Genomic DNA, 22,244 nt, shown 5'->3' with positions numbered 1-22,244 from the left:
AAAAAAAAAAAAAAAAAAAAAAAAAAAAAAAACCAAATTAATCCAAAGAGGGAATATATGCAGCTATCATTTTTATTTATTTTTGTTTAATCATTTATTTTTGTTCTCAAGGAATAACTACACTCCATGTTTATTGTAGCATTAGTTCCAAGAATCAGGATAGTAAAGAACCCTAATATTCAACAATGGACAGATACATAAATAGATAGCATAGATATCATATGTACAAAAACAATAAGGAGAGGATCATCACTTTTTAAAAGAATATAATTCTATTTATGACAATATAGACAGACATAGAGAGTATTGTGTTAAGTCAGAATTACAAGCACAAACTATAGTGTATTATATTCAGGCTAAAAGGGTATAACTTAGGGAAGCTAGAGGTTCATGGTTACCAGGGTTTGACAAAGACGAAATTAAAGTTATACAAAGTTTTAGTTTGCAAGATTTGTAAGTTTTGAAGACTCACTGAACTATACAGGCCAAGAGATAAAACTATTATACTGCATATTTAATTTTTTATTAATCATTCCATTTGTTTACACCTCAAATGATATCCCACTTCCCGATTGCTCCTCCAGAAACCCCCATTCCATATCCACCATCTCTCCCCTCCCCTTTGCCTCTATGAGTGTGTTACCCCATCTACCCACCCTCTCTCACCCCACTGCTCCAGCATCTCCCAACACTGGAGCATCAAACCTCCACAGGAACAAGAGCCTCTCCTCTCAATGCTGTCAGTAAAGACCATCATCTGTTAGATATGTATCTGGAGCCATGAATCCCTCCCTGTACACTCCTTGATTGGCGGTCTAGTTTCTGAGAGCACTGGGTAGCTGGCCAAGCATTGTTGTTCTTCCTATGAGGTTGCAATCCCTCTCTGCTCCTCTAGTTCTTCTGCCACCTTCCCCAATGGAGTCTCTGAGCTCATTCTGATGGTTAGTTCCAAGCATCTACATCTACATTTGAGAGTTTCTGGCTAGACCTCCCAAAAAATCAACAGGTTTCTGTCAATAAGTGTCTCTCGATCAAAGCAACAGTGTGGGGTTTGGTGTCTGCAGACAGGATGGATCCCCAGGTGGGACAGTCCCCAGATGGTATTCCTTCAGTCTCTGCTCCATTTTTTGTCCTTTTTCTTCCTTTGGACAGGAACATTTCTGGTTAAAAACTTTGAGATGGGTGGGTGCCCCTGCCCCTTGACAGGGGCCATGCCTATCTACTGGAAGTGGTCTCTACAGGTTTTATCTCCCCCTTCTCTGAGTATTTCAGTTAAAGTCATCCCTGTTGGGTCCTTGGAGCACTTCATTTCCCTGGTGTCTGGGATCCTCCAGTGGCTATCCTCAGTTCCTCATCCCCCCTGCTAAATATTTTTATCCAATTTCCTGACCATCTGTATCTCTCTTCCATCCCCTCCCACACCACATACTTCCTCCTCCTTCTCTCCCAGGATTTCCTCTCCCTGCACTTCCCACATGATAGTGTTCCCCACTCAAGGCAGGACTTCCACAAAGCGGTCTACCTTCCTCCTAAGTTACCTCAGTCAGGATGATATTTTCAAGTTCCATTCATTTTGCTTGCGAATTTCATGAAGTCATTGTTTTTAATAGGCTAGTAGTACTCCATTGTAAAAATGTTCCACATTTTCTGTATCCATTCTTCTGTTGATCAGTCTTTAATTTTCTTATTTCTTCCATGACCAACTTATCTTTGTGTAGATAGTTGTTCAGCTTCTACATGTTATATGGGCTTTCTGTTGTTTTTGTTGTTATTGAAGACCAGCATTAGTCCGTGGCAGTCCAATAGAGTACATGGAACTTATTTAGTGTTCTTATATCTATTGAGGTTTGTTTTGTGTCTCATTATTTGGTTGATATTTGAGAAAGTAACCTTAAGTTCTGAAAAGAAATTCTATTCTTTTGGTTTATGATGAATGTTCTGTAGATATCTATTAAATCCACTGGGTCCATACATTCTTTTAGTTTCATTGTGTCACTGTTTAGTTTCTGTTTCCATAATCTATCCATTGGTGAGAGTGGAGTGTTAAAATCTCTTACTATTATTGTGTGAGGTTCAATGTGTGCTTTGAGCTTCAGTAATGTTCTTTTACAAATGTGCATGCCCTTTCATTTGGGGCATAAATGTTCAGAATTAAGAGTTCATCTTGGTGGATTTTTTTTCTTTGATAAGTATATAGTGTTGATCCCATCTTTTTTGATAACTTTTGGTTAAAAGTCTATTTTAATCAGTATTAGAATGACTACTCCAGCTTGTTTCTTGAGACGATTTGCTTGGAAATTTTTTCCAGCCTTTCACATGAGGTAGGGTCTGTCTTTGTCACTCTGGTGTGTTTCCTATATGTGTCAAAATTCTGGGTCCTGTATATGTATCTAGTCTGTTAGCCTATATCTTTTTATTGGGGAATTGAGTCCATTGATTTTGAGAGATATTAGGGACCAATAAATGTTGCTTCCTTTTATACTTTACTATTGGAGGCAGAATTATTTTTGTGTGTTTCACTTCTCAGTTTGTTGTGAAAAGATTAATTTCTTGCTCATTCTTGAGTGTAGTTTCCCTCCTTGTGTTGCACTTTTCATTCTATTATCCTCTGTAGGGCTGAATTAGTGGAAAGATATTAAGTTTGGTTTTGTCTTGGAAAACCTCGATTTCTCCATCTATGGTAATTGAAAGTTTTGCTGGGCATAGTAGCCTGGGCTGGCATTTGGGTTCTCTTAAGGTATGTAGGACATCTGTACAAGATCTTCTGGCTTTTAGAGTCTCTGTTGAGACTTTTGATGTAATTCTGATAGGTCTACCTTTATATGTTACTTGACCCTTTCTACTCATTGCTTTCAATATTCTCTCTTTGTTCTGTGCACTTGTTTTAATTATTATGTGACGGGAGGAATTTCTGTTCTGGTTCCATCTTTTTGGTGTTCTGCAGACTTTTTAGACGTTTATGGACATCTCTTTCTTTAGGTTAGGGAAGTTTTCTTCTATGATTGTATTGAAGGTGTTTGCTGGCCAGTTATGTCGGTAATCTTCACTCTCTTCTATACCTGCTATGCTTAGGTTCAGTCTTTTCATTTTGTCCTGGATTTCTTTAATGTTTTGATTTAGGGACTTTTTGCTTTTTGTATTTTCCTTGACTGTTATGTTGATGTCTTCTACGGTATCTTCTACACCTAAGATTCTCTCTTCTATCTCTTGTATTCTGTTGGTAATGCTTGCATCTGTGACTCCTGCTCTCTTTCCTAGGTTTTCTATTTCCAGGGCTGTCTCCCTTTGTGTTTTCTTTAATGTTTCTATCTCAATTTTTAGATCCTGTATGGTTTTGTTCAGTTCCTCACCTGTTTTATTTTGTTCTCCTGTATTTCTTTAAGAGATTTATGTGTTACCTCTTTAAAGGCTTCTACTTGTTTACTTGTGTGCTCCTTTGTTTCTTTAAGGGAGATGTTCATGTCCTTCTTAAAGTTCTCTATCATCTTCATGAAATGAGAATTTAGATCCGAATCTTGCCTTATAGGTGTATTGGGGTATCCAGGGCTTGCTGTTGTTGGAGACCTGTGCTCTGATGTTTCTAGGTCATATTGGTTTCTGTTGCTTATGTATTTGTACTTGCATCTCACCATCTGGTTATCTTTGGAGCTAATTGGGCTTGCTATCTCTGACTGGAGGCTGTCCTTCCTGTGAGTCTTTAATCCTGTGATCCTGTCTTTCTGGATGTATAAGAACCCATGGGGAATGGAGCTGTAATTTGATTGTGGTGTAGGTTGACTGTGTTTGGATCCAGCACAAAGGCTCTGCTCTAGGCACAGGTGCAAACTCTAAAGCAGGAGGGTCTCTGGCTGGGGAGGATATCTGTTTCCTGGGTTACTAGGTATCCCAGTCACAATGGGTATTGGGACAGCATTGGAGGCCTCAGCTGTGATTCTAGATGTGTCAGAATATGGGGAGTCGAGCTACAACTGGGCTGTGGGCTGTGTGGGTTTGGATGCAGAGCAGAGTTTCTATTTCCAGCACAGGTGGGAGACCTGAAGGCGAGCTACAAAGCTTTTATTTATTTATTTATTTATTTATTTATTTATTTATTTATTTATTTATTGTTGCTTTTGTTTGTTTGCTTTTTGTGAACAAAAGTTAGTGAATTTATTATGCCAAGATAGGGGATAACACATACTTAAGATTTAAGCATAGGGTAGAGGCAAGAGAAAGTGAACTAGAGAAGAAGTACTGGGGAGTTGGGGAGATGGCTCACTGACTTTGGAAAAGGACAGTACACATCCAAGGCCCAGATTCAGGCTTAGGGACAGAGTTGTGCTTAGGTATCTTCATTGATTCTGGAGTTTTCTTTTGTTTCGTTTTGTTCTGTTTTATTAGATAATTTTCTTTATTTATGTTTCAAATTTAAACCTCTTTCCTCTTTACCCTCAGAAAACTTCCCTATCCCTTCCCCTAATTCAACCACTCCCACTTTCCTGTTATGGCATTCCCGTACACTGCGGCATCAAGCTTTCACAAGACCAATGGCCTCTCCTCTCATTGATGTCCCACCAGACCATCCTATGCTACATATGCAGTTGAAGCCTTGAGTCCCTCCTTGTGTACTTTTTGATTGGTGGTTTAGTCTCTGGGAGCTCTGGGGGTAGTGGTTGGTTCATGTTGTTGTTCCTCCTATAGGGCTGCAACCCTCTTCAGCTCTTTGGGTCCTTTCTCTATCTCCTCCATTGGGGACCCTGTGCTCGGTCCAATCAATGAATGTCTGTGTTTGTAAGGCACTGGCAGAGCCTCTCGGGAGACAACTATATCAGGCTCCTGTCAGCAATCACTTGTTGGCATCCACAATAGTGTCTGGGTTTGGTAACTGTGACAAAGTAACATGAGCAAAAAGAACTTGAGGAAACAAAGGCATTATTTGGTTTGTAATTCTAGAGGGCTAGAGTGCATCATGAAGAGAAGGCAGGGCATATAAACTAGCTGAGCATGTGTATTTACTGAGAAACAGAAGTGAGGAGTAGCCACACATTAAAGTCCATGCTCAGTGGCACACTTCTACCAGTACATCTATATCTCCTAATGATTTCATAACCACCCCAAATACAAATGGGGCCCAGGGATGAAAATATATAAATCTCCAAGGAACATTTCTCATTTAATCATCCAGACTACTTCTATTACAATACACCTAATACAGCTATTATTTTTAATGAATTTATTAATCTGTTATTATGACAATACCTTGGAAGCAACCAGGAACTTAGCACTATGTGCTATTACCCAGAGACATAAGCTATATCACTGATAAACCAAAAATAATTAATAAAAAATAAAAAGCTTTCTGAGATTATTAAATGTTAATAGTGTTAGACATGTTAGGAGTAATTCAAGTAGAAAATGAAATAAAAAAAAAGAAAATGAAATCATATTTGAAGGGTAAATGAATGTTTATATAACCTCAAATTCACTTTAAGCAATTTGTATTGCTCTCTTAGGTTTTGAACTTTCTCATTGTGAAGACCCAGGCATTCCACAGTTTGGATATAAGATCAGTGACCAAGGTCACTTTGCTGGCAGCACCATCATCTATGGATGCAATCCAGGCTATACTCTCCATGGAAGCAGCCTTCTCAAGTGCATGACTGGAGAGAGAAGGGCCTGGGACTACCCTCTACCTTCCTGTATTGGTAGGATGCTTTTTAGAATTCTTACAAAGTATGCCTATGAGATGATATTAATATGCAACTACATAAAATGCTCATGTTTTAAGGAGTTGCCTCCACATGGAACTCATAAGAAGTTAAAAAGCTTATAATCACCATAAGGTTAAGGTGAAGTATATGAGTTATTTTCTTAATCTAGCCAATGTGTGTACTTTAAGAGTTGCTGTAGTCTGTGCGAAGTTATTATATTTCTGCTTTTGATAAAAAATTTAACTCACTGCAAGAATGTTATGTTTTCCTCATGTGCATTTTATTGAATCTCATTGATCAGCTTTGTTTTGATTTTAAAAGATCAGTATACATTTCTGAATCAAAATGAATGTTAAAAACAAAAAGATATTCTCGGTAACTTTAAAAGCATCTTTTATGTGTAGAAGCTCCTTTGGAAAAATATTAGAAAATATATCTGTTTCCTTATGTATGACAGTGTGAAAATAAATTGCAGTATGAAAGTCTGTGGAAAGCCTACATAAGATATATTTCCCCCTCCCCCTGACCTGAAGCTACAGTGATCATTACATTTCTAGTGCATGTTAGCTTAATATCATTTTATCTCTATTGTAAGGCAGATAACAAATTATCATAGCGGAGGGGAAGAATGAATTTCCAAATATCCACAGATATTGTTGATTTTCACATTGGTCTTCTACCTTCAAAAGATCAAATAGTTCCATTTCAAATAACAGAATAAGAAGAAAGCAACAGTGTAACAAACCCTAGAAGTACACTAAGGAGCAGAAACACTCTGATTCCCAGGCCACTCCAGATTGCATTAAAAGGAGGCAAAACCATTGTGTCTTGTCAATGGGGGTAAAAACAAATGTGCTTTCAAACACAGCTTTCCTGGGGTTTAATTTAAATGTGTAAAACTCCATGCATATTTAATCTTTTAAAAGTATAATGTTTTAGATATCCTTTTATAACTTTTAGTGATTCATTAAAACATTGATTGCCAATGAGACAAACAAGTTTTCCATAAATCAGCTATAAAAAGTCATTCACTGTCTGAGAGCATATGAATTTGGGGTAAACAATTTCCCAATATTGATGTTCATATTGTCTTTAAAATTAAATTCATATATTTTGGAGTATTCTGAGCTAACAGGAAACCATCTTCTAAAAATTATTTTAATCAAATGGAAAGATAACTGGTGTGAGCACAAAAGATATTAATTAATTGTGCTCATAAGAAACTAATGCCATTAATTTACAAGCCAGTGCTGTGACTTGATAACTTTTTAAAGAAATATACATTTTGACAGATGATCAAGTTAAAGAGCTATGAACAGAGGCGCACACAGTCACTTAATGCTGAGCATGACCATGGTAACCAGAAGATGAAATTCTGTTCTCATGATGCTCCTTACTGATGACGAATAGCTCTACAGCCTGATCTAAAATCATAATTTTCTTCTGTTGATTAAATATTTGTTATGGCTATGTTTGCTCAAACACAAAAATTTTTACTTAAATATTTTGGTATTATCTCAGCAATTATTTTTCTAAAACTTGTTGCATTTAATCAAACAAATATTATGTGTAACTACAGATAGTTATTACTCTGAAAACCTTTATTGTACCTTATATTTTATCTTTATACAAGGCAGTTTGTGTCTTAAGAACATGGAGCCAAGTGTTAAGTCCTATCACAACAGTGCATTTCAAACTAAAGCACAAAATGACATTTGTTTTAGAAATTTTAAATTAAAAATGTAGAAAGGTGCATTTAAATTTAAGATGCAATATGGCATACAAAAAAAGAAACCACTGAAAATTTAAACTGGGTAAATAAAATAACAATGCTGTTTTCAAACTAATATGTGCCTATCATAGCAATAAATCAAAAAGAAAAAAAGGAAATGTATAGAGCCTATTGTATATTATGTACACTACTTATTGTATGCTATTGAAAACTGTTTTATTTTTAAAAAATGTGATAATGATGTTGCTGGTTAGTTTTCTAAACTTAACTCATACTAGAATTACCTGGGAGAAGAAACCTTATTTGAAAATCTGTCTTTATCAAACTGGCCTGTAGGCATAAGAAGATGCATTTTCGTGATTAATTATTGAAATGGGAATCTCAGACCAAGGAGGGCAACACCACATCTGAGGCAGTTGTCCCAGAATGAATTTTAAAGATAACTGAGCAAGCCATAAGGAACAAGTCTATAAGCAGAATCTCTCCCTCATTTGTTACTGCTTCAGATTCTGTCTCCAAGTTCCTTCTTATGTTTCTGTTTCTAATTTCCCTGAATTACAGACTTGGGTTTTGATGGGGAAATAAAGCCACAAAAACCTCTTTCCTTAGAAATCGGTCAATGTAATGCAGTTATTCAGAACAAAAATCAGACATTGACAGTTCTTTAAGTATTATTACTCTTTTATATAAATGTAGCCTATTGTAAAGTTGCAGTAAAATAAGAATTCCTATACCTCTATGAGGATAAAGTCCAAGTTACCAAACTGGCAAAACAAATAGAATCCCTCCTTCCCTAACTGGAGATACTTGTTAATTTTTTAGGAATTATCTTATGCAGTTGTGTGGGTTAGCAAGCCCATAGGGTGTGGGGTGGGGTAGGGGGTCATTCAACAGTTTTCAAATTGATACAATTGTTAAAGCCCTGGTTTTGAGACAAAATTTCTTTTTGTCCTGGAAATGTCTCTTTTTCCTTTCTTTTCTTTTCTTTTCTTTTCCTTTCTTTTCTTTTCTTTTCTTTTCTTTTCTTTTCTTTTCTTTTCTTTTCTTTCCTTTCCTTTCCTTTCCTTTCCTTTCCTTTCCTTTTCTTTCCTTCTTTTCCTCTCCTTTCCTCTCTTTTCCTCTCCTTTCCTCTCCTTTCCTCTCCTTTCCTCTCCTTTCCTCTCCTTTCCTCTCCTTTCCTCTCCTTCCTTCTTTCTTTCTTTCTTTCTTTCTTTCTTTCTTTCTTTCTTTCTTCCTTTGACCTTTTAACTGATAGGATGAGACCCATCTTAATGTATTATCCAGGGTAAAATGGTTACTCCAATAACCCAATTAGAGATGTTAACCACTTTTTAAATGCATTCATACCTAGACCAGTTCACTAAATAACTAAACACTATAGCCTAGTTGACATTTTAATTAAAGTAATAATCAGAATATTGTAATATCACATCTAGATATATGGAACCAACTGTATATATATGGAGACCATAGACTTACACTATCATATGCTGGTGTTACCAGAGAAAATAACTTTCTCATTTTGATCACTTTTTCTTTTCTATTTTTTTTATTATTAGATATTTTCTTTATTTACATTTCAAATGCTATCCCGAAAGTTCCCTGTACCCTCCCCCCGCCCTGCTCCCCTACCCACCCACTCCCACTTCTTGGCCCTGGAGTTCCCCTGTACTGGGGCATATAAAGTTTGCAGACCAAGGGGCCTTACTTCCCAATGATGGCCGACTAGGCCATCTTCTGATACATATAATGATATTAATGATGATTAACATAAACAATTTCAATTTGTTTAAGAAACTGTTCAAAGAACAGAAAATACATATAATTTCTTTCAATATTTAAATAAGTATGTTTTTGTACTTGTTGAGTTTGGAGAAAAAAAAATAATTTGTAGAAACGTTAGCTATACAATGCACTGGATAGGGTTCCTTTGCCTCTGGAGTTGAGACCTGTGGATCAGTTCCCAACAGCTCCTCATGTGCTTACTCTTTTCTTTAGTATAAAAAGCTCTTCGTACATTGTTGCTTTATGAAAGTAAAATCACTTCACACATCCAAGTAGTGTTGAAGACTATAAAACAGAGGAATCTCCAAACAGAGAAAATTAAGAAAATTCTGTGACTAATTATTTTTTAATTCTGTAAAGTTTATAAAATATTTGAGGCCACATTTAAGCAAAACTGTGTTACATTTCACTGAAGTAATGATCACATGAGAGATTATAAAGAGAAGTAGTTTAAAATGATTTGAAGTGGACTGAAAGGACAATAAAATTTAGATCACCTGGGGGAACAAGATTTTCTCGGAGGTGGGGTACAAGATGAATTATTCACCCCTGAGCATCTTGCCATCTGCTTCCCTTGTAACATGATTATTATTTAACAAAACATCTTGCAATGTTTTGAAGCCAAGTTTACAGATTTTAAGTGTGTACTTTATTGTTCCACAATTTGGTTTATTTTTTATCCCATAATATCTGAGAGAAAGTATATCATTTTATTATACTCATATTCTTGCTTCAATTAAATCTTTAAGAAAGCCAGTTTAAACACTTATGTTCAAGAAAGATTGAGGGTAAATCCTTATTTTCCCTTACTGTGAACCTACATATTTCTAGAAATGTATAGGTTGTCTTGGGAAGATTGGTATGAAGTTGTGACTTGAAATGTGACTATATCTCACCAGCTGAATGTGGTGGCCGCTTCAAGGGAGAATCATCAGGAAGGATTTTGTCCCCTGGCTATCCCTTTCCATATGACAATAACCTTCGCTGCATGTGGATGATCGAAGTAGATCCAGGAAACATTGTAAGGTAAATTACACGATTCTCCTGATCAGCAGCTATATAATTATCAATCACTAACACTAATGTTCAATATGTTTCACCTTCGAAAAGGAAAACAAGTTCCTTGTGTGGGTAAAATGACAAAAATACCATTAGCACACATTGCTGATTCATAGGCTGCTAGAATAAGCCTGAAACCCCTACAAGATGCTTCTGTGGATAGAAAGTGACACCAAGGTTGAGAATGTTTTGGTGCTTCTTGTGATTCGTGCTCTGTCAATTCTCAGTGGTTTAAGATGCTTGATCCATCATTTTGATAAGAGCACAATCCGTGCAACCTCAGTAATGTGAAGGAGAAACATAAATGCAGCAGGCGCCGGGTGGTGGTGGCGCACACCTTTAATCCCAGCACTCGGGGGACAGAGGCAGGCAGATTTCTGAGCTCGAGGCCAGCCTGGTCTACACAGTGAGTTCCAGGACAGCCAGGGCTATACAGAGAAACCCTGTCTCGACAAAACCAAAAATAAATAAATAAATAAATAAATAAATAAATAAATAAATAAATAAATAAATAAATAAATGCAGGCCTTGACAGCTCCTCTCTTCCCTGTTCTTGGGCACATTTCTGAAGAGTCTGCTTTCTGACCCTTTAACTATATTTGATTTCTCTTTCCTGTTGAGTTTTGATAGGAAGTTCCCACATCGTCATGTCATAGCAGCCTGATAAATTCCAAACCATGCCTCCTAAATTCACATGTCAGGTTTCATGGCTTTTATAAGTTCCCAATCCAGCTTTGCTTTTAGGACTTCAACTGGGTGTAAATTAATAACTGAACCAACCACACGTCCTTAACATAGGAAACAACTAGTCCATTAGAATTCACAGTAATGTTAAAAGTAAGAATTGCTTTAAGGCTAGGCAGTGGTAACACACACCTTTAATCCCAGCACTTAGGAGGCAGAGGCAGGTGGATTTCTTAGTTCAAGGCCAGCATGGTCTACAGAGTGAGTTCCAGGACAGCCAGGGCAACACAGAGAAACCTTATCTCTAATAACCAATTTAAAAAAAAAGAAGAAGAAGAATAGCTTTAAGCCAATCTGAAAATTTTTGCTATCTGATGTAAATAAAATTCAGACATGTTTCAAGGTGGTAAACTTCACTGAATGAAGTATGAACTACTGCATTGCTTTTGTAATATAAAGCAACTCAAAGAACTCAGAATGGCCTATGGCACCTCTATCCTCAACCTTTGGATCTTTAGGACAGCATCGTTTCAGTTAAGGTTAAAAATATTAGACAAAAAAATTAATTTTGCAAGACTCTGGGATCTTTTCATTAACAAACAGCTTTTGATATTAATATATAAAAATAGAAAGTTCTGATAGTTAAATATCAATCATAAATCATATACAAAGTGTCTAGCCATGTTTCACAATGGAACCAAAAATAACATGATAATTTTATACAGATTAGCACAAAGTAGACCAGCTTTAATGTAATCAAGCGGTAAAAGCATGTGCTGTGAAGTCAGACAATTAAATTTAATGAGTGACACAGATACTCTTTCAGCAATCATTTGATATATCCAGACTCCATTCACAACATCCAAAAAACTGAGATAAAAATGGTTTCTACGCCATAAGGCCATTACAGCGATTATACAAAGTATTAGTAATGCATTTTGTTCAAAGTTACTGGCACATAGACTGTCCTTTGTAAGTATTTATTTTATTACCAGAGTTAAAATTTATGAACATTGAACAAAATGACTACTTAGGATTTCTGTAATTTGCAATAATGTTGAAATCATGTCTTAAATGCTCGTCTAAGGAAGTATATTCTGCTGTTCAAAAACATTCTTTTTTGTTATACTTTCCATTACACAATTTACTCTTTATTCTTAGAAAAGAGTTGCAGAGATTCAAAGCAAAAATATATGTTTGTTCGATTCTTTTGTTAATATGATTCTTTTCCTTATTTAAAATAACCAAAGATGTATGGCTTTCCCACAGCCTACAGTTTCTTGCTTTCGATACAGAAGCCTCACATGATATACTCCGAGTTTGGGATGGTCCACCAGAAAATGAGATGCTATTAAAGGAAGTTAGTGGATCTCTTATTCCTGATGGAATTCACAGCACCCTCAACATAGTGACTATCCAATTTGATACGGACTTTTATATCAGCAAATCTGGATTCGCAATTCAGTTTTCAAGTAAGCTTTTTTTCTGTTTGATTTCCAAAAGCAAAAAGAAATGTACAATTATCCCATAAAAATTACTCCTCTATATTTTCTTTTTCAGTATTATAAATGTTAAATATTAGTTATGGTCTTCTTGTTTCACAGAAGGTGAAACAAAATATACTTGGGAAAAATAACTGCAATTTACTTTGTTTATTAATTACCAGCTCTAAAGAAATAATGCTTAAAATTATAATGGTGTTAAAATAGTTCAATTGAAGAAGTAATTATATCTCAATCTTGAATAAGTTGAACACCCCTCATTTAAAATTCTTGAGATCAGAAGTGTTTCAGACTAAGATTTTTTTATGACTTTGTGGATATTTAAAATAGCCTAATGAGATATTTTAGGAATGAGAAAACCTTTTAAATGAAAAATTCATTTATGTTTCATGTACACCTTAGAAAGATAACTTGAACATATTATCATATAACTATTGTACACCTGCATTTTCACTGAGACTGATTACATGAGATGTGGTGTGAAATTTTCCACACTTGAAACATTATGTTTATTCAAACTAATTATAATCAGCCTGGGATAACACAAGATCATACTGTATGAAAGGGCTTTTTAAAAAATAGGAAATAAAGAATGCCACAGACTGGCCTCAGTTGGCCCCTCTCAATCCCTGGGAGAAATCAAGGTGGGCAGTTGTCAGTGAGAAATGACAAACACAATCAGACGCAAGGGAGTGTGCTGTATCTGAATGTAATGTCAAATTGAGCACCAGAGTTTTAATACAGAATAAAATAGGGAAGATAGGAGACACATTGGTAAGGTACAATGAGGTTACCATCTGGTAACTCTTTTGTGACTCTTACACAAAATAGAGGAATGCAAACATAAAGACTGGCAGGAACTGGGTAATAAAACAACTGAGACAAAGTCAGCTCTATCTAAGGTCAGCTATATTCTTAGAAGCCAGTTGTGAGGTCTTTACACTCCCGGGGCAAGGGCTTTCATGCCCAAGTCATGGTTCTAATTATCCTGATTTCTCATACACCCCTCGAGAAGCACCCCAGTGGTGGCTCCATCTACAATGTACAGATCCATCCCATATCAAACATAAATCCAGAAAAGTGTCCTATAATCATGTCTACTTGGCAATCCTACGGAGGCATTTTCTCAATTGAGATTTCTTCCCCTACCCACCCCCTAGTTAACCTTCTCATGAATAATGCAATACTCTAAAACCACAGCCTGATCTACTTCCTATACCACTGTAAATTCCTGTATATGGAAGCAGCTTGGCTTTTATTCTAAGTGATAGTGTGGGGGACTTTCTACTAATAAGTAATGTAGTCTGCCAAACATAACTCTAATAACAATTCTAAACTTACTTTGCTAAGCTTGCCCTGAGATTTCTAACTCTATGTAGTCGATAGTTAATGCCTTATTTCTTTCACTCTCTCTCTTACAATACTAGAGTCAATACTGAATGTCACTGAATAGGTAACATTCTCATTGAATTCCAAGCCCAGGGTCGGCTCAAGGATTACCTAGGGCATTGGTGAAAGCCAGGAAGCAAAGTCCTATTTTGCTTATGTATTTGGTAAGTCATTGCTTGGAGGCACCTATAGTAAAATAATACTGAAAGAAAGCACACAGATCCATTCGCAAGGACAGGTTTGGAACATTCATTATACAGGATGCCAAGGTTCAGGAGACTAAGTTTCCGTGAACTTTTCGCCTCAGGATTGGGTCTGGTTTCTAGTCTTTTCACGCTTGTCGCTACTAGAGTGGATGTAGCATAAGAATATTTATTTTTAATTTTTATCTTATATATTTTTAAATAACTAGAAGAATAGTATTCTATCACAATATTAATATTATATTTTACACATAATAATGATATAATATTAATATATTAAATAGAAATTTATTATATATTCTATTATTACAATAATTAATATACGGTGAATAATAAAATACATAGTATATTTTATGCATTTTATTACATATTTTATTATTCATGAAAAGAAAAGGAAAACAGAATAGGGACTAGAGAGTTGTTTTGGTAGATAAAAGTACTTTTTCTGTAAGTATTAGAACTTGAACTTAGATCTCCAACACCCAAAGAAAAGGGCAGTCATGGCTATACCTACACCTACACTGTGGCCTCACTGAAATAGTGTGTCCAATTCTATCAAAACGATCACTCAAATAATTATCATTTTGTGGGTTTGTTTATTTTTCATTTCTCATATCATATAGGTCTATTCTATTTTTTGCATTTTTCCTTGTATTTACTAAGGTTTTTAAGTATGAATAAGATGACAGAGAAGTGTTCAACCTTCATTCTTTCTAATGGTAGTTTAGCAACAGCTTTAGTTTCTCTACATTAGTAATACAGTTAGTGCTTAAAATGGCTGCCATGATGGGATTCTGTATAGAACAATGTAAAATGTACTTGGATATGTATCTGTGAATTCAAAGCCCATCTAGTTTTAATTCATTCCTAGGGGTTTTTTATAAATGTTTGTAAAATGAATGGCTTATTTTTCATATGTGTTGTATTTGTAGGTCATATTCAACTTTTAGAAGTCTCAAAAAATCTTCCTTTATAATAGATGATCAGAAATGTACACTACTGCATGAATATTCCAATATACTTACTGTAGTCACCCAGTTCATAAGTATATCTTAGATACAATCAATTAATGCAAAATTCTCTCCTGAACACCTTTTGTAATATTGCATATGTTTACTGAGCTTCTAAAATAAAAAGGTAGTTATTTTCATGCATGATGTCTTAATTATCGCCAAGATCCCTCAATTTTGCTTTTATGTACAACATTTTATTTGATCCCAACACATCTGTAAAAAATATCTGCTAGCATACACTTCATAGATAAGTACACAGAGGCTGGAAGGTCAACTGGTTTATTAACAGTCATATAACTACCAGAAATCTAGAACATAATCCACTTGTGTCTGAAGGTAGATGAATATCAAGCCTGATAAATTGAAAATGCTTAACAGTTATCACTATTGTATCATTATTGAAAAGATATATGCAACATTTAAATTATTGCAGATATATAGTGACATGTATACATGTATATACAGATATTGAATATGTATTATGTGTTAGAGAAAAATTAACTGTACATTTGCATTATAATATAATATAGCTTAGTTAATTTGTCATCTTGATCATGATTAAAACACTCCACCAAAGGGAACCCTGTACTCAAAGAATGGTATTAAGGACAATTTGAACAGTGAGAAGGAATGAAGCAAAGGAAAAGTTCGTACTTGCCTGTTGGAAAAGGACTTTTGCCTTTTTACAATGTGTTTTAGTTAGGCTTTCTATTAGTATAATAAAACACCCAGTCCTAAAAGAAATTGAAGATGAAAGGGTTTATTTCAGCTTACAACTCTTTAGTCACATTCCAGCACTGAAACAAGTCAGGGCAGTTGCTCAGTAGGCCAGGGCTTTGGAGGAAGGAACTAAATAAAGCAGAGGCCATGGGGTGTGCTGCTTCCAGGCTTGCCTATCCTGATTTCTCATACACCCCTCGAGAAGCACCCCAGTGGTGGCTCCATCTACAATGTACAGATCCATCCCATATCAAACATAAATCCAGAAAAGTGTCCTATAATCATGTCTACTTGGCAATCCTACGGAGGCATTTTCTCAATTGAGATTTCTTCTCAAATGACCCTTCCTTGAATTCCGTTGACATAAAGTCTAACACGCAACCCTGTGAGCAGACAGAGAAGTAGAGAATAGGAATTGTAGTAAACAACAAGTAATTGTCAAATAAAGCAAGTGGTATTAGCAGGGATGTGAATGAACTACCGGGCTAAGTATCCATCAGTATAGACAAAGTTAGCTTGCAGGTGACAGTTGGCCACTCCAAAGTCCATTTAAATTCTTCTTTCCAAGAAATCTATTTATGCCTTCCACCCATGTACTCATCCTAGTAAAGTATGCTAAGGACCACACATTAAGCATAATATTCCTCTCAAGGTCTCCAAATGTATCTTCCCTTTGTTCAAGTAAATCTACACACACACACATCATATAGACACATATACATGTACACACACACACACACTTACACACACACACACATACTCACACACTTACACACTATGGAAACTGCTGCCCCTGATTTTTAGTCATCAAATGTTCCTTCTCCTTAAAAGTTACTTCTGATATATTGTACTTAAATTTTTCCTTGCACTTTAGCATTAATATTCCTTCTTGGATAAAATGTCTCTTAGGATTCCCCTAGATGTCATGTTTTCAAATAAAGATCAGAATAATTTATTCAGCAATTAACTTTCCTAGAGAGCTTTTAATTATCATTTTTACTGTAGTAAATATATTATGAATTTTTTGTTTACCTAAATATCTATGTAAAACAGTTTTGGTAGGGGCAGTAATGCCCAAGGTATTTTTTTTAATTTTTCAGATAGAAAAGTCTCTAAAATTATGTTTGAAAAATTCTAAACCAAGGAAGTTTAGAAAATCATAATTCCCCTACCCACCCCCTCCTACTTCTTGACCCTGGCATTCCCCTGTACTGAGGCATATAAAGTTTGCAATACCAAGGGGCCTCTCTTCCCAATGATGGCCGACTAGACCATCTTCTGCTACATATGCAGCTAGAGACACAAGCTCTGGGGGATACTGGTTAGTTCATATTGTTGTTCCACCTATAGGGTTGCACACCCCTTCAGTTCCTTGGGTGCTTTCTCTAGCTTCTTCATTGGGGGCCCTGTATTCCATCCTAAAGATGACTATGAGCATCCACTTCTGTATTTGCTAGTCACTGGTTAAAGTAAAATGCATACTGGAAAAAAACGAAAATCATAATTCATATTTTAGTCAGGTTTTTAATGAGCTTCCATTCTTTCCTTGCTTTGGGTGCTTTCTGATTCTAAATAAAAAGCAAAAGCTGTCAAACAGAAGTGATTTCCATGCACCTGTTATATAGGACTGAAATCTCCCACATAAGTGTTCTGTGGCTACTGATTGACAGTTTTGACTGTGTTTTAGATCTAGCTTCCTATAATTAGCTTATTAAAAAAGAAAAATTTTATCTTATGCTATCAAAATATTTATAACTTTCATAGGTATAATGGTAATACTAGTACAGAGAGAAACCATGAAGTTATTTTTAAAAAAATATAAAGGTTATAGATATCCAATAATTTTTGTGCACATTTAAGATATTATTTTATATAAAAGAAGGAACAGAGAATGTACACGTGACATCTAGCTAAAACAAGAAGCTTCAGATTCATTCTAGTCACAAATCACTCTTGAGGACAGATTCTGTCATTCCTGTCCTAGATTAAAATTAATACATCTGTTTTAATTACTGTTATCTTTAGGGCCTAGCACAGGGCCACTCCAAGTGAGAAATATTTGCTGATAAAACAAAGGTCAAGCCAGGCATGGTGGTGCATGCCTTTAATCCCAGCACTTGGGAGGCAGAGACAGGCAGATTTCTGAGTTTGAGACCAGCCTGATCTACAGAGTGATTACCAGGGCAGCCAGGACTACACAGAGAAACCCTGTCTCAAACAAACAAACAAACAAACAAACAAACAAAAAACCAAAGGTCAAGTAACTTACATCCACACTACAAAAGTAACAGACAAATCCCATCTGCTGTACTAGTCAGTTTTCTTTATAGTCACAGAACACGTGGAATGATTATATATGTATGGAATGACTTACAGACTGCAGTTCAGCTAATCCAACAATGTTTGCTAGCAGCGGGACTTCAGTATGAATATGCTAGAAACCAAAGAGGTAGGTTCCAGTAGAGGAATGGATGTTCTAGCAAGTCAATGGCAAACAGGTAATAAGCCAAAGCTTCCCTCTTCTGTGTCCTTATATAGAATTCCACTTGAAGGTATGGCCTATATTAAAGGTATGTCTTCCTACCTCAAGATCCAGATCAAAGATGTGTGGTTTCCTACCTCAAAGTTCTAGATTAGACGTGCATTCACCCACTTCAAACCTAGCAGATAATATTTCACAAGTGTGCCCTCCAGTTCTGAATTGCAGTTCATTCCAGATATAATCAAGTTGACAGCAAAGAATAGTCTTCACATTTTCTAAGTTATTTTTTGAAATTATCCAGCTGACTTAGAGAAATAAGCTTGTTCGTCTCATTAATTATCTACTGAAAGAATTAGTGGGAGATGGGGTGATAGATTAGAGCACATGTAAGATGTTTAGCATAATATATACAATAAAATGATTTTAAACATTTGAATTTAGATTAATAAGTAAAAAAGAATGAGAGAGACAAACAGGAAATGTCTTCACAAAAAACATAACCAGTGAAATTCATTTCACAATACTCAGTATAATGTGAATTTAACTGAAATGCAGGTTGCATAGCAACTTTAGAGTCTTCACCAAGCCACCATCAGCAGCCTCACAGCTTCTATTTCATGATCTGTTCATACTTTGTAGATTCTGTCGCTTTGCCTCTTGGTGTTATAATCTGCAAGGCACTTCTGCTTAATCAGAGCTACTTAAGTCTGACACTGCCACCTCATGCTGTCCTAAACCCTGTCCTGGCTTCTCAGCAGGTCAGCCTCTATATCCCCTACTTAAATTTGTAATCTGCCTGTCTTGTTCCACTTCAGTTCTACAGGGAGGTATCATGCTGTCATTTGCCCACAGAATAGTTAATTTTGACAGAGCATTTTCTCTGTTCTTCATTCTTTGACCTCTCCATTAAGAATCAGTACCTGCTGGGTAATACAAAACACTAAGGCTCATAACTTCTACTGTTGAAAATTCTCAAAGAAATAGATGGCTTCACTAGGATAGGTTGAAGTCTGGCAGCCTTTAAGGACTGCATGACACCATTGCCTTTGTTCCTGTCCTCATTATTGTTTCAAACACTGGGTGACAGTCAACTAGCCATTCACTTCATTATCCCTCCATATTTTTCTCCACAATTCTGGCTGGCTGGCTGTCAGAAGTAAAACCTGCATATCACTTTACTGTTTAAAACTATTTAATGCTTTGAGTTCAGTTTGAAGCTGAAAAATTCTGTTATTAGATGTAAAACCTCTGCATTATGTACCGGCTGTAATTTGCTTTCTGTTCCTGTGATTTAAGACACTGACAGATTTCAACCTGTGTGTCCTGCTCTTACCACAAAAAGCTTACATGTTGCACTACATCACTGAGGATAGTCAAAGCAAAAACTCGCAGAGGAACCAAGGAAGAAGCTGACCATGGAGAAATGCCACTTATTGTCTTGTTCCCATGGCTTGTTCAGCTCTCTTTCCTATAAGAATAGACCCACTTGCCTAGAAATGGTTCTATCCACAGTGGGCTGAAGCCTACTCCATTAATTAGGAGTCATTAAAATGACCCACAGATATGTACCCAGGTCAATCAGATAGGGGCAGTACTTCAACTGTGGTTTCCTCTTCCCAGGTGTGTCAAGGTGACACCCAGTATTACCCATCACTGTACACAAATAACCTATTAGCCTCATGGTCCCACATTTATTTGTATAATTCATCTGTCTCCAGTACCCTGGAAATAGAGGATATAGTCCATCACTACTCTTTTTTTTATTATTTTTTATTTTGCAAAGTCTCTTCAATATTGTTGGAAAGTTTATACCTATATTCAAAAAGCAATAAACTCATAGCCATTTTCAAAGTCTAGCTCCACATCACTTCTAGTATACAAAAACGTATAAGCAGAATTAGTCACTATATTTAGCCTGTGCTGGCACTATGAACAGGTTGTATTATAATTGTTATGTGTCCTCTGTTGCTCCTGATATTTGTAGTTTATATTTATTCAAGAACAGTGACCAGTTCAGTGTTTGTCCTGTATTTTTCATTCTTAATGAAGTATCTTCATAACTTTGCAGTTAAAATGAGATACACTATAATGTTTTAGGTCTCTGTTCTGTATTTAACCTTTCTGATAGTATGTGGCCTATGTTTGCAGCACTTAGAGTATTTATAGCACAAGACTAAAGCTAAAAGCCAAATACTTTTATCAGTATTTATTTTTTCAACCTCTTTCAGATGCCTTCCCTCTTTTACACACTCCCTTCTCAGAATGTAGGATATTTATAGATAAACTTACATTTTCTCAGATATGTACTCTGTAACCCATACTGATCGTGGATGGTAGTAGCAAAGGTATTTGATACCATTGCCCTGAGAGCCAGTTTTGTGTGACAACAATTCATGCCATAGGCTATACTGTACTATGGAATCTACCCAAAAGTTTCCAGGCTGTGATTTGCAGAATTCATTGAAAGTCTATTCTTAAAGTATATAGGAACAAAGACTAATAGTTGAGTTGTAGACTTATAAATTTCATTGCATTGTGAGTATGTTTGATATTTATTTCACAGTGTGAGTTACAAATGGATTATTTTATTACAAAATGTTCTTACTACATTGTAGTATGTCTTTCGATAGTAATATGATTCATAAGATATATATATATATGCATATATATGTATGTATATATATAAATAATAGCGAAGATATATATCATATAAACTTTTAATTATATTGATAGCTGTGAAGAAGTCTATAAGAAAAGTGAGTTCAGCTGAAATGGCTACTGTGAAAAGACCACACAGTAATGTCCAATGATGTTTCACAAACTTACCTAGACAATGTTAAAAAAAAATTTCCAAAGATAGCAAGAAATGAATTTCGAATAGTTGTTTTATTACTATTTATCAACCTAGTTAATTTACTACATATGGTATATGAAAAAAAACATAATCCCTTATATCGCTACATTTGTGTGTGTATATATATATATATATATGTTTTAGAATAATTTATAAATATATTTTACTATCAAACATTCACTGATAATTTGCCTGTAAAAGGACGAATTGATATAGGGATTAAAGAGTAAGCTCAGTGGTTAAGATCAATACTTATTCTTGCAGAGGTCCCGAGTTCAATTCTCAGATTGCACATGGTTGCTCTAACAATAGTTCCAGGGGAAGTCAACAACTTCTGACTGCCATGGGCAGGTTTTAATTTACAAGCATGCAGGCAAAACATTCATGCAAATAAAATAAATAAAACCTTAAAAATTAAATTAGTGAAATGTTAAATTAAATATGCTCTAGAAAGATTTAATCTCCAATTGCCTGGCCCATTGTTCTTGAACAGGATATAACAATAAGAATTGTGGGACAGAGCAATGCCTTTAACTCATGGCAGACAAGAAACAAATAATTAATGAAAGAGGGGACCTTGGCAAGATATATCCCCAAAGACATGCATTCAGCAACATATATCTTTCAAGTACAGCTCACCCACTAAAGATTCCAGCACTTCCTTTAAGTAACACCACCAGCTGGGAACCAAATTGTCAAGATATGATGAAATTGTAATTCTTTGTGGTTTTACCGCCATCCTCTTTCTTCCAGAATATATGCAGGGTATTTCTATGCTATGCTGCAGATATTTTAGTTCCCAGATAAATGACACAGAGACTTAGTATATTTATTAATAAGATGCAGCATTAATCTGGGTATGTTCTGAGCTATTTTAAACATACTAGGATACCCACTACACAATAAAATGTTTCATTGCTTGCCATCTGCTCTTGCCCTAGATCATTATGGTTCACATGTCTCATGGCTATTCTCTCACAGTGACCTCAGGGCAAATTATCCTGGTCTCTCCATGTGGTCCCTTACACCTTTCTCTCCTCATGGTCTTTTCTCTCTCCTCTCCTTTCCTCTCCTTTCCTCTCCTCTCCTCTCCTCTCCTCTCCTCTCCTCTCCTCTCCTCTCCTCTCCTCT

General features: G+C 35.7%; 1 protein-coding gene across 6 annotated transcripts in view; it reads left to right on the top strand.

The window, feature by feature from the left end:
• The window catches only part of Csmd3 (CUB and Sushi multiple domains 3), a 1,196,994-nt gene that overhangs the window by 872,346 nt on the left and 302,404 nt on the right, over positions 1–22,244 (top strand). For all 6 annotated transcript variants that reach the window (XM_029469822.1, XM_021183659.2, XM_029469819.1 and 3 more), the window contains 3 exons: positions 5,493–5,684; positions 10,107–10,233; positions 12,220–12,422. In XM_029469822.1, the coding sequence (XP_029325682.1) occupies positions 5,493–5,684; positions 10,107–10,233; positions 12,220–12,422 (522 nt within the window). The remainder of the gene's footprint in view (positions 1–5,492; positions 5,685–10,106; positions 10,234–12,219; positions 12,423–22,244) is intronic.

Source organism: Mus caroli, chromosome 15 (assembly GCF_900094665.2).
Source record: "Mus caroli chromosome 15, CAROLI_EIJ_v1.1, whole genome shotgun sequence".
Taxonomy (NCBI): Eukaryota; Metazoa; Chordata; class Mammalia; order Rodentia; family Muridae; genus Mus; species Mus caroli.
Note: the sequence above shows the minus strand (reverse complement) of the source record. Positions and strands in the feature narration are given on the sequence as shown.